General features: G+C 39.0%; 1 protein-coding gene across 1 annotated transcript in view; it reads right to left on the reverse strand.

The window, feature by feature from the left end:
- Positions 1-1,407: 1,407 nt before the first annotated feature.
- Positions 1,408-12,550, reverse strand: part of LOC124255014 (transportin-1-like) — a 41,746-nt gene continuing 30,603 nt past the window's right edge. Inside the window, 10 exon segments of the mRNA XM_046688852.1 lie at positions 1,408-3,728; positions 4,285-4,408; positions 4,895-5,069; positions 5,869-5,944; positions 8,475-8,570; positions 9,301-9,399; positions 9,949-10,036; positions 10,475-10,630; positions 11,909-12,016; positions 12,205-12,291. Coding sequence (XP_046544808.1) covers positions 4,301-4,408; positions 4,895-5,069; positions 5,869-5,944; positions 8,475-8,570; positions 9,301-9,399; positions 9,949-10,036; positions 10,475-10,630; positions 11,909-12,016; positions 12,205-12,291 — 993 coding nt within the window. The 3' untranslated portion in view covers positions 1,408-3,728; positions 4,285-4,300.

Below are 12,550 nucleotides of genomic sequence, written 5' to 3' on the forward strand. Positions count from 1 at the left end.
AAATGTTATTGCAAATTTTGCTTCACGAAATTAAGAATATGCTTATTTGGAATGTATCGGTTTGAATAGCAGAACGGCATCACTCTATTGTGAAAGTAGTGATTATTTAATCAAGTTATACGCCACTTGAGAAATAGCTATTGAGCACTGGATTGTCTGGTCCATTTACTGCTGCCATGTAGCTGGGATACTGCCGTGTGTGGCTTTAAACTACAAACAAAACTGAGCAATATTCCAGCCATGATGAGAATCATCATACATCTGTTTTATGTGGGGAATCAAACACAGGGGCGTGGCTATTTCACTACCATTAACAGGTGAATAGTAAAGACTGAACCAATCCATGGCTAGTGTACCGACTCACATAATCATTCAGACTATGCATGGCCAGTTTGCTTCATGCATTCAGCATATTTTTTACTCCCTTATGGGGGTGGTGTGTGGGGTGGGTTAAAGAGAAAAGTGTTTTTGTAATTCTTAACAAATGATGACTGTCAAGAACACTAACAGCCATAGATCTGGGTTTGAATTGATCTTCAGCAACCTATGCTTCTCATAAGAGGCAACTAATGGGATTAGGTGGTCAGGCCCCACGGACTTTTAGTTCCATATCCCATGCAAAAGCTACAATAGCAATATATGACCTTTCATACATAGGCAAGATATCGCCAAGTACTGTTAACAGCAGAATTTGAGTATGTGATTCAAAATACAGGAATGTGAGGTAAAATAGCTACATTGGGCAATAATTCATTGTTCCGCTACATAGGAACAGAAAAGCGGACAAATGTTTGTTGCTTAATGCAAATCTGCAATATCTGAGCTAAATGAAAGCAGAATGTGAATAATCAATCTGAACCAGACAATCCAGTGATAGATGTACTGGACAACAATCTACATCACTGGAGTACCAGGACAGTCAGCAACCAAATGAGCGAGTGAGTTGGGTCTTATGCCACTTTTAGCAATATTCCAGCAATGTCATGGCAGGGGTCACCAGAAATGGGCTTCACACATTGTACCCACGTGGAGAACTGAACCCAGGCTTTCGGCGTGACGAGGCTAGGCTGGGCTACCCCACCGCCCCAGCAACCAAATGAAGTCTGACAACCACTTCCAATTTCAGGGGACTGATTCTTTGATGTCTCATGGGTGGTGTGGAAATGGGGAAGAAATATTTTCATGCATATTTCTACACAAATCAACCAAATTAAAAGTGGTATGCAAAAAAAGTGCTGTATTTTGAATTTGAGACCCTATGGTATACAATACATACACATGCATCTGGAATATTATCTCAAGGAAGGAATAGTGACCATCCTCTTCAACATATCTTTTCTGGGAACCTTCATAACTGTCTTCTGATAACAGATTCAGAAACCATAATAATTTCAACAAACAAAAGACTTGTTTCCAACGAATTTTAATGGCATTAAATTTGTAGCATGCAAGTTAAAATTAGTACACCACAGTTTATACAGATAACAATATACATCTGACATTTGGTTCCTATTCCAAAGTGTTAAAATGTTCATGAGAACACACGTAAACAGTATTATGTTGATGTCGGTCTAACCCCTAAAGGTGGTCTCAGAGGAATGCTGCAACCGCTTGTCTGTCGGGCGGTTCGTCCGTCAGTCGTTAACTATTTATGTACATACAGTATTGCCTCGAATTATAATACCTTAAAATTAATCTAGTACAGCCCAGCTGATGGCAGCATAAACACGCACAAAATAAATAAAATAAAAATCTCCATAGTCTGAAAAATAATAAAAAATAATGATAAATATAACCATATCACTCATACACCACTTACACATCAAAAATACCCCAAAAATAAATCACAGACAATAATTGTTCAGATCACACGAGAGATAAAAGCAATGGCTCTCCTGGTCGATATTGTCATCAATCATTGTGGAGAGTGTTCTTGGTGTTATCAATTTGTTTTGTCAGCTTGGCAAATGCATTTTCCTTTTTGAAACCAAAATCTTTTTTTCAGAAAAAATCCCATTTTAATATTCACAAAAAATCTACTTCTATTATAATTCTAAAGTTTCGGATTTTCTTTGTACTGGAATGCATGCAAGTGCCAAAGCTAACTCTCTCCTCATAGTCCAATCATGGCTTGGGCTAGATATGTAATACCATTTTCTGTTATGAGCATACAGAGCTCATGTCATGCAACCTTTGCACTAGCAGTACATCTGCGTGCTGACATGTTGAGATCAGGCGAGGTCCAACCCATGACAGGATCTCGTGTGTCATGCCAAGACGAGGATTGTGTGGCCCTCAGTGATGGAGGGTATCAACCCTGCTTGGTCTTTGCTGGACTCTCATTTAGCAAGCTTCTGCTACTCCTTGACCTGTTATACTTTCATGTATTTGGTCTTTGATGGAGCAGGATGTTAGCTTCTGTCTTGGTACATTGCACCTCCTTTTTCTGCATTGATCTCAGAATACTATGTCTCTTCCGTATCCATGGTAACTGTTCTGAGCCTCTGCTGAGGGATGATGGGATTGTGTCGAAGGTCTAATAGGCAACGGTTTGTTTCACATAGGATAAAGACTGGTAACTGTTTGCTTCTCACTGAAAGGCAACTTGGTCAACGAGAAATTCGTAGAAAGTACTAAAACTTCCATTTCAACAAATGAATTTCAAATATAGTGTATTCTTGATGTAGAAAAATATTTTAACAACTGAAATCCAACATTGACATCAAATTTAACTTGGTCTGTATCAAGATCTTTTGCACATCTGATTCACAATAAATCAATGAAGGTAATTTCAGCTGTGGACCAAAGTCTGATCCTCGTGATCTACAAACAATAAAAACATCGGAAATAGTCAAGAACTTCCAATAAAATTTGCTTTTTTGACACTAACAGAAACATGAATAGCAAATAGTCGCTGTTCTCGGTTCTTAAAAAAATTCCTATCCATTTTTGGGTGTGTGTTTTCATAAATAACCCCCTCTACCCAAAAAAATGTATCCCCAAAAATATGAATAATAATAAATAATCCATTAATAAAGGGGGATTTAAAGCTCTTCATTCTGAAACGATCAGACAGTTTGTCGTTTTTAAGGGATTTATCTTCTGTTGGGGTAACAAATCGTATAGGAAACTTTTCTGAAACCACCTTAACCCCTCCTAATGATGAACAAACTTCAAGTAGAATACATAACCAGACTTATGAATAAATTTCCATGCATGCATGCCATGTCTTGGCTTGGCTTGACAACTAACAACATGCAATAGATTGGATTGTGCACAAGTCACATCAACCATGTATAACATTTGGTTGGGACGTTCACCATACAGCGGGGGTGGTTACAACATTCAAGAGAATCATGCTTGTCTAGAAAAGCTGTAGTTGATTGGATTAAGCTATTCCCCTTGCTATCTTGTATCAATAATGAGTTGTTTGTCAAGTAGTACCTAGTTTACATGCAAGAAAGATGTTCTAACATTCCTGTCAAACACAGAGGACACATTGACGATGTACGATGTACGATGATCCCTCCCGTAACGCGTCCCACCCGCAGATCAGTTAGGTGCTGCACTGACAGCTCGGTTTTGTGGTCACATGACGGTCATGTGACCTTGGCGCTGCTGCATGTGCTGCAGGGCCCCCCATTGAGCTGGCCCTCCCCTTGCCAACCCCCGCGGTCCCTTGGTGCTCACCGCGATTTGTGAGCACCTTCCCGGTTTGCCCCCTTTACCTGAAAAACAAACAAAAAACATTTTTTAAAGTCTGTTCACTTGAGTAATGATAACTCAGACAAGATTTGAATAAACTGAGAAATGTATGTGTTTTCTGCAAGTTCATATTGTTAAAAGGTTATAACTGTTGTGAAATACCATATATTTTGAACAAATATAATGTCTGGCTGTAAACAAAGAGTGTGGCCAAACCTGTGATTGATATTATGAGTATCAAGTCACCTTGCTCAAAAACAGTTCCACTTAGTTGCCTCGTGAGAGCACAGGCTGCTGAGGACTTAAATCTTTTTGACCAAGATATTTTATGGATTTATGCTACAAAGAAGCATAAATCCATAAAATATCTTGGTCATCTACTACAACTTCGAAATGCTGCTAAAAGTTATTATCTTCTCAATTTTCAAATGATCTCCCATTCCTTTGCATCATGCGCGCCCTTGAACATTGTCAACATTATTTACTTATCACTGTTTAAAACTAAGCATTAGACATCTATCATATGGGGTATGGTAAAATAATGGCAGGTCCATCTGTTGTAGCGATGTTTTAACTTACTGATGATAGCAGCTGTTCAGACCCCGTAGTTGACAGCTAGGCGTTCGCGAAGAGGCTGGGGGAACTGGTCAGAGAATTTGGACCAGTTTTCTTCCCCGACTTGATTCTTGAAACCATGTAGGATCTGAAACAAAGTTTTAAGCTTCAAACCACTTATTACTTATTCCAAACTAAACACGTCAAACCATAAATTCGTCATTGTAATTGGTTTGAGGTGTGTCAGCTTTTTTGTGGGAGGGAGGCTAAGGTGATGTAGTTCTTACACCTAACAAAGAATCAGAATCATAGAGAATTTAGGATTCAAACATTTGACTGAGGTATCCTGGAAAACTGAAGTAACACAGAGGTTATTTGGGGACTGTTTGCATATTGTTTAACACTGAACTCAGGAACATTCAAGCTATATGATGACTGTCTGTAAAATTCTGGACCAGAAAATCCAGTGATTGACATCATGAGCATTGACCTATGAAATTAAAATACAATTCAGCAAATCAGACAACCTGATCCCTCTCACAACAAACATAGTTGCTTAACACCAATGCAAACCCTGATCTTGAGGGGGATTTTCACCAAGAATTCTCACTGGGGCTGAAATGTTAATTCTTACTTTGTAGAACATTTCCTTCAGGTCAGGCTTGGGGTGCACCCATGATGCCACAGCATCACAGAAGAAGATGAAGTCCTGCACAACTCCGGCCGGGTTTGCCCCGATCATCAGACAGATACCACGGAGCGCTGAGTCCTTCTCTTCGTTGTCTCGAATGTTGCGCAATGATGTGCACCTGATTAAACACACATGCTGCATAAGTAGGGGAGAGCACTCTCTGTAATTCACATGAGTTAACCAAGAAAAAAAATATACTCCTGCCCAAACTAGTTATTTAGCACGTAGACTTATTAAGGTTTGTAGAATGCACGTTGACAATATCTCATTATGAACATATGGAAACAAGACATAAATGCATTTAACACAGATACCAGTCACAAAAGCATGTTTTAATCTATATAATAAAATCAAATGCATGAGACGTGCAAGCAACAGACATTTAAGTCCATACGGTATCTGGCATACAGAATTGAAAACATTACAATGATGACATCAAACAAGTTATCTATTCACGATAGTTTCCATTTTAGCATTTGCTTCCAATCTGCAGACTTGCGTGATCAGTATATGGTTATTTATAAAGATAACATTCAACTAGGTCCCTACATGTGCAAACTAGGTTGAGAAAGAATCTCCGAAACCAGGAACTAACAGCCAAAAATAAACATGACAAATTCAAGACAGCATCAGCTCTTAAGAATTTCGAAATTTCAGAAAAAATGATAATTTCAAGACAATAAGATAATTTCATTTTATGCACCAATGTCAACAGTTAAATAGGGTAAGTTGATGAATAAGAATTCCCTCTCAAGCATGTTAGTTTGGATCAATTTTGCTTCGGATAAAAATGTTACACACTGGTGACAGATCATAAAACCTTCCACCTGGTTTCAGAGAAACACATACATGATCCTCTCCCAATTGTTAAAAATAAAATGAAAAGTGAAAAAAGAGAAATAAAGAAAGTTACACACCACTGCCTGATAAACTGTTGTAACATAGGGGCGACTTCTTGCGGACATACTAAACCAAGGCGACCAATTGTTATGGCTATGTAACCGTGGTCACAAGACGAGAAGACGGGGAGCAAATATAAAGGGAAGAAAACAGAGAAAGACAACAAATCAACAAAACGTACATTTAATAATAATAATAATGATAATCAAATCAAAACTTTGCAGTTATGTACAAAATATATGGTTGAGAATAAATGCAAAGTAAAGCTCAACAGTGAATAGTCAAAATTGATTTTGTTTAGATTTGTAAGTAGATGAGATGAAAGACGTAGCACAACACGCCACAGACAACAACGAAGGGAGGGAAAACAACACAGTAGAGGTCAACACCGTCGAACTCAGTATCAATTTGAGAGTTGGTACGTTCTCACAGCTTAAGGTATACAAGTATACACTGCAACCTTCTAGCGTAACACCTATCAAATTTAAAAAATGGTTTCAAATTCCTTCCACCAAATTCCTTTGGAACAACCTTGTTTTCACGATAACGGATACTGGGCTGTGACGAAACAGTCGGAAGGCAGAAAGTTTCTGGCCATGTTGTTTTCCCCTTAAATATCATCTAATACTTTTAAAATAATCTTTTATTTACAGTTAAAAATCACATTGTGAAAATACCAATCATGTTGAAAAATCTAAAATAACAGTAGAGATAAATAATGATATTAAAACATGTGATCCATAGCAACTTAATCAATTATTTATTCAAAAATCAATGACATAGCTCAAATACTGTCAATGAGAAATGTATTTATCAGTGCAGTAACGATAACATGATAAGACGGCACAATACTTGTGACACCACCATTGTTAGTAATAACAGCTAGCCTGTGGTTTCATTCCAGTAACACTGTACCACAACCCATGCAATGAGAGACCAGTGATTGCACAAGCTGTGGCCAAACACCATCAAATATAGGACAGTGCATCACAACATTGTCAAATGCAGAGAGGTAATGGCGGTCAAACTTTACAATCTACATTGTATGTACATGAAAATTAATATACCGATACTGCAATATTGTTACAAATAAATACTAATTACTTCTCAGGAAAAAGGAACATTTCAACACAAGCAATTGAACATACACCTGAAATATGACATGTTCTATTATAACGTCTAATTACTGCAACATAGGAACAAATTTACCAGTTATCACATGATTGAGTGCAAAATTGGATTGAAACCAAAGGCTAAACCAGACACCCGAGTTAAGCTTCTGAGGGTTCCTACAACTACTTGTTACTCAGCATAATGTATTTCTAAAAAATCCTATTCATACTTCCATGCATGTTTCCATAATGAATGGATCATATATGTCCTTGATTATGTGTTTTCCATGAAATACTGAATGAACAGGTTTGGTTCAACACTGCTTGAACAATTTTTCAGTGTTATGTCAGCTAAGAAGAAATCCAGCACTGCAGTTCTTCAAAATGCATGTTGCTGAAATCTGTGGAGTTAGACTGAGGTTTATTGCCATGTTGAACAGTATTTCAGTTATATCATGGCCTGTCGGCTTAATGTGGGAGGAGGGGGGCGTGGGGTAGCCTAGTGGTTAAAGCGTTGGCTCGTCACGCCGAAGACCCGGGTTCGAATCCCCACATGGGTACAATGTGTGAAGCCCATTTCTGGTGTCCCCCGCCGTGATGTTGCTGGAATATTGCTAAAAGCGGCGTAAAACCAAACTCAGTCAGTCAGTAATGTGGGAGGAACACGCATGGAATAATGCAGTTCTCAGACATTTACCACTTTGATAAAGTTTGAGTACTGAGGCAGTGCTGAAGAAACAAGAAGCATGATCACAGCTATTGTTTTCAAGTTTTGACCCACTATCATAGTATTCTTGCACTCATCAGGTAGGCAACTCTTGTTCCTTGTATATGTAAGAATGGTGAGACCCCAATGCATTGGCTGCTGAGGAATTTATCCAGATTCTTGCATGATTAAATTCCTTTTCTGTATTTGTTTGTAGTCTAAATGATGCTTTGTACCCACAATCCACCACTGAAGATCCATTACTTTTGTCAACATTCAAAGATACCTCATGTCACATTGTGCATGAGGAAGATGAGAGAAGTCAAAATTTGTTAATATTGTCTTGAAAATTTGGTCATAAAGATGACACCATAAGCATTTCAGGAACTGATTTTCAAATGTCAATTTGAAAAGTGTATACGCAAGATCATGTCAGTATAAAACACCTCTAGCAAAAGCCCTCATGAAAAAACACTTTCAGCAACCGCTGATATATCCAAAATGAAACATAATTTCTCAACTTTGCCCTAATGTGACATTAAGCCAAATATAATTCAGGTCTTATAATCCATACCTCCATTTTTATTAAAAATATATGGAAATCGAGTTTTAAAATGGTCAAGATTGAACAACCATGGTAAAGATTTAAGAAAATTGCAGCTAGAAGCCAAATTAGGGCAAGATCTTTCATACAGCTGTTGACTGCGTAATGAGAATGAATCTACCCAATTTCTTAGCCCGGACCCGTCAATGGTGATGACACAAGTGTAAGACAAAGCCACTGAAGCAGCCACACACTACTTACCCGTGTTCTCCAGGAGAGTTTTAGGTGTGTTAGGGCGGTTGATGATGTCCACAAGATGACCAAGGGCCAGCTGTACATAGGGCTGCATGTCGGCACCTGTATAGAGATGGCCAGTGTGAGCGACAGACAGGATTTCAGCAATATCAAATGATGAGGAGGCCGCTGTGTCTTGAATGTCGAGTCATCAAAACCACTCATCCTAACCACTAAATTCATATTAAGTAGTATCTCTAGAAAAGCAATGGAGGACTGGAGACCTATTTCACAAGCCTTGAGTGTGTCATTTTTTAGATTCACAAGGCATTTATTTTGTTGGATAACCTTTAAGCAGGAACTTTCTACAGAATATTCCCCCATACAGGACACCTTTTACAGAAAATCCCTTGTTAAATTTATATTTTGCGACTGAACATAATCTACATAACCTCCATGCTTCCTAAATGATACATGCTGAGAGCTGTAACTGAACTGTGAGAATATTGCATTTCAATATTTACCGTGCCATGGCATGCAAATTACGCACTATTACATTACTGTATGACCTGCCTGAACACCTGGGCCTATATTTTCGAAGCTCTCTTAGCGCTAAGATAGTCGTAAGTTAATGTTAATGTATGGCACTTACGACTATCTTAGCGTTAAGAGAGCTTCGAAAATCTAGGCCCAGATCTGTTTGGTTGCATATTATCACAAGCAAAGACTGCCGGCAACCCGATCTAAAACCAGGGTTCATTCCAATGTGCAGGTTCTACTTAAAAGTCATCAGTTACACTGCAGATACGTATTTACCCTACTGAGTAACTAACAGCAACAGAGTAACACATACCCATCTTTATTGAAATCTCGCCAATGGCCCACGTAGCGTTGTTACAGACAGATATGAATTCCGGGTTCAAGTTGTTTCCTAAGATTGGCATGAAGTCTCCTGAAATACAGAAGAAAGAAACGATAAACACTGGGCCAGTTTCTTATTATTTTCAAACTCTCCCGTGAGTGCAGTTTGCCCAGATCAGACAGTACGATACATATGAATCATATGTTGTCATGCGTTTAAGTGTCGTCATCATGTCTCAGCAAGCAGGCACACAACTGTATAAAATTGTCATTATATCCATGTGAAAACAGGGAAAAATTTGGACAATAGACAATTAACAAGACTAAACATGACAACACAGATGATTGAGCGATCTCACGAGTGAGTTTAGTTTTACGCCGCTTTTGGCAATATTCCAGCTGCAATATCACAGCGGGGCGCACCAGAAGTGGGCTTCACACATTTTGCCCATGTGGGGAATAAAACCCAGGTCTTCAGCGTGACGAGCGGACGCTTTAACCACTAAGCTACCCCACAGCCCCTGTGGGGATCTGAAGACTAGTCAGCTAACAAATACATACAAAACTTTAATTTTTAAGTATTTTCTTCTTCTTTTTTAAATAGACTACTGATTATTGATAAGTGACATTTATTTCTCACCTATGCATGGTCGGACATGCTGGAAACAAGCTTTGGTCAAGTCTCCAAGTAGGGCGAAAGAGCTTTGTCGAACCTCCGGCATAGGATCCTGCAATAATGTCATTGAAATAGTTGACATCGTTTGTTTCATCCTTAAACACATAAGCTTGTCAGAGGAGAAACAGTAGTTGCAAGTCACCATTACTTATACGCTCTCACGATAAAGAGATATAATGCTAAAAAACGCAAGAAACTGTTTCTCCGTTTTTGGCATCTATCAGAAAATATTCTGCATAAATCAAAACTCCCTTGCCCTAAGAAGCGTTCTCTGCTATCCATAACATAATTCAATTCAAAACTGAAGTTGTAATGAAAGTGCAATATATGCCTATACTGGTTCACTTCAAAACATTTTCTGTTGCTTTTATTTCAGTTCCAGTGTGTAGCAAAATTAGTTCCAAGTTAAAACGCTTGTAGCCAATGAAGACTATCAATACTGGGTCAATTAATTTGTCTCAGGCGTGCATAAATTGTGAAGACTGCCCACCTGCATACACTGGAAGAGAAGCTTGAGAATATTGCTGTTAGCCACCAGGCTCTCTATGTGGTGCTCCAGACCTTCAGCCAGACCACTGAGCAGGTCCAGGGCCACGATCATGAAGTCTTTGTCTGGGGGATCATAGTGATCTGGTGTGCTCATGTTCTGAAGCAAGATAGTTGTACAACAATATATATACAAATATAATCAAATATGTCACATAAAAACTGCAAAATCATACTCACACTACTATGAATAATCAAATTTGGTTCCAGGGGCTCTTTTCACGTAGCAACCTTTACTAAGGTTAACCTTAACTCCCATTCGTTAACATTGCACTAAGGTCACCTTAGTGACTTACGATCACCTTAGTGCTTTGTGAAAGGAGGCCCAGGTTGATATTACAAGCAGCACCCAAAAAAGAGTGAGTTCAGTTTTACGCCGCACTCAGCAATTTTCAAGTTATATGGCGGTGGTCTGTAAATAATCGAATCTGGACCAGACAATCCAGTGATCAACAGCATGAACATCTATCTACACAAATGAGAACCGACGACATGTGTCAACTAAGCCAGCGAGCCTGACCACCCAATCCCGTTAGTCACCTCTTACGACAAGCATGGGTTACTGAAGACCAATTCTAACCCGGATGTTCACGGGTGCATCCCAAAGAGGAAGAGGAAGGACAAGTAAAGGTAGTCAAAATTTAACACTGTTTCAGCATTATTTCCGCCACACCCTGATGAGGCCAACTTAACACATATACAGAAGTCGACCATAAATACAGTTATATTGAAAAGGAATTACTTCATACATCACATTATTATTTACAATTTAATACTCCATCACATGAATTTTAAAAACCAGGTTTTATCAATAACCGTTCAAAGTTGTTTGGGAGTTAGATAACAAGGTGAGGTGAAATTGGGTTTAACGTCGTGCATGCGTGTGTATGTGCGGCTGCTTGTACTAGCCCAGACTGAAGCTGGTTTTTTAGTGCTAGCCCACTGAGATACCATGCCGCAGTGAAGCATGAATACCCCACTCAGACACATTATACTGATGCCGAGCCGACCAGTCCTTGTAGTACCCATTAATGCCCAGCGCCAGGCAGGGACCAACAAGTACCATATTTAAACGTCTTTTGGTATGACGCGGTCGGGGTTCGAACCCGCGACCTTCCTCTCTCCGGGCGGACGCTCTAACCACTACACCACGGAGACACAGTGCTACTGCCGTTGTTGTAATCTGCCCTTGAATTCCTATGTCGTTGGCAGGGCTGTTAGTGTGGTGTGGTATGGTGTGGCATGGCAAGATCAGACAGTACGATAAATTGAATCATATTATCATATGAAAAAATGTCATCACATCTTGTCAAGTATTCATCTGTTCTCTACCTAACAGAGGAGTAGAATTACTCAAAACAGCAACATGTTGACTTACATAGTTTTGGTTGAGAGTCTGTTCGACCAGCGACACACATCTTCTGTACACAGGTTCACAGTAGGGCAAGAAACCTGACTGCAGAGCAGTAGCCACACTTGATAAGCACTGGAATACACAGAACAAACATCTAACTGCCTCCACATCTTACAACAAGGGCTACAACCACAAAATCCACAACCTAAAAATACACCCAGCTTTGTCATATAAATGCAGTAAAATTACTTTCATTCAAGCACTTTTTAACAACTTTCCAAAATATTTTCCAATTTCAAAGAATCAGATATAATACATACCTCCAGCAGGGGGAAGAGATCCTTGTCTTCATCCTTTAGCATGTTCCACTTTTGTATGAGAGGTGGCATCAACAAGTTGACATATTCCTGCAAGAAAGTTGACAGATTACTTGCGGTCCACATACAGTGCATTTGACAAGACAGAGATGGCATGACTCTTTCGGTAGAAATTATACTAGGAAAAAAAGGGTGCCAATATAAACACCATTTCACCAAGAATGTGTTATTTTGTGCTTTGAATGAAACTGTTAACATTTTTTATAGTGGTATATTTATATAGCGCACATATCCACGCAACTGGTGCATGCTCAAGGCGCTGGTATTTTTCCCTCGATCATTGGATGTC

This window comes from Haliotis rubra, unplaced genomic scaffold (assembly GCF_003918875.1).
Source record: "Haliotis rubra isolate DU_JTF1 unplaced genomic scaffold, ASM391887v1 Scf59, whole genome shotgun sequence".
NCBI classification, from domain to species: domain Eukaryota; kingdom Metazoa; phylum Mollusca; class Gastropoda; order Lepetellida; family Haliotidae; genus Haliotis; species Haliotis rubra.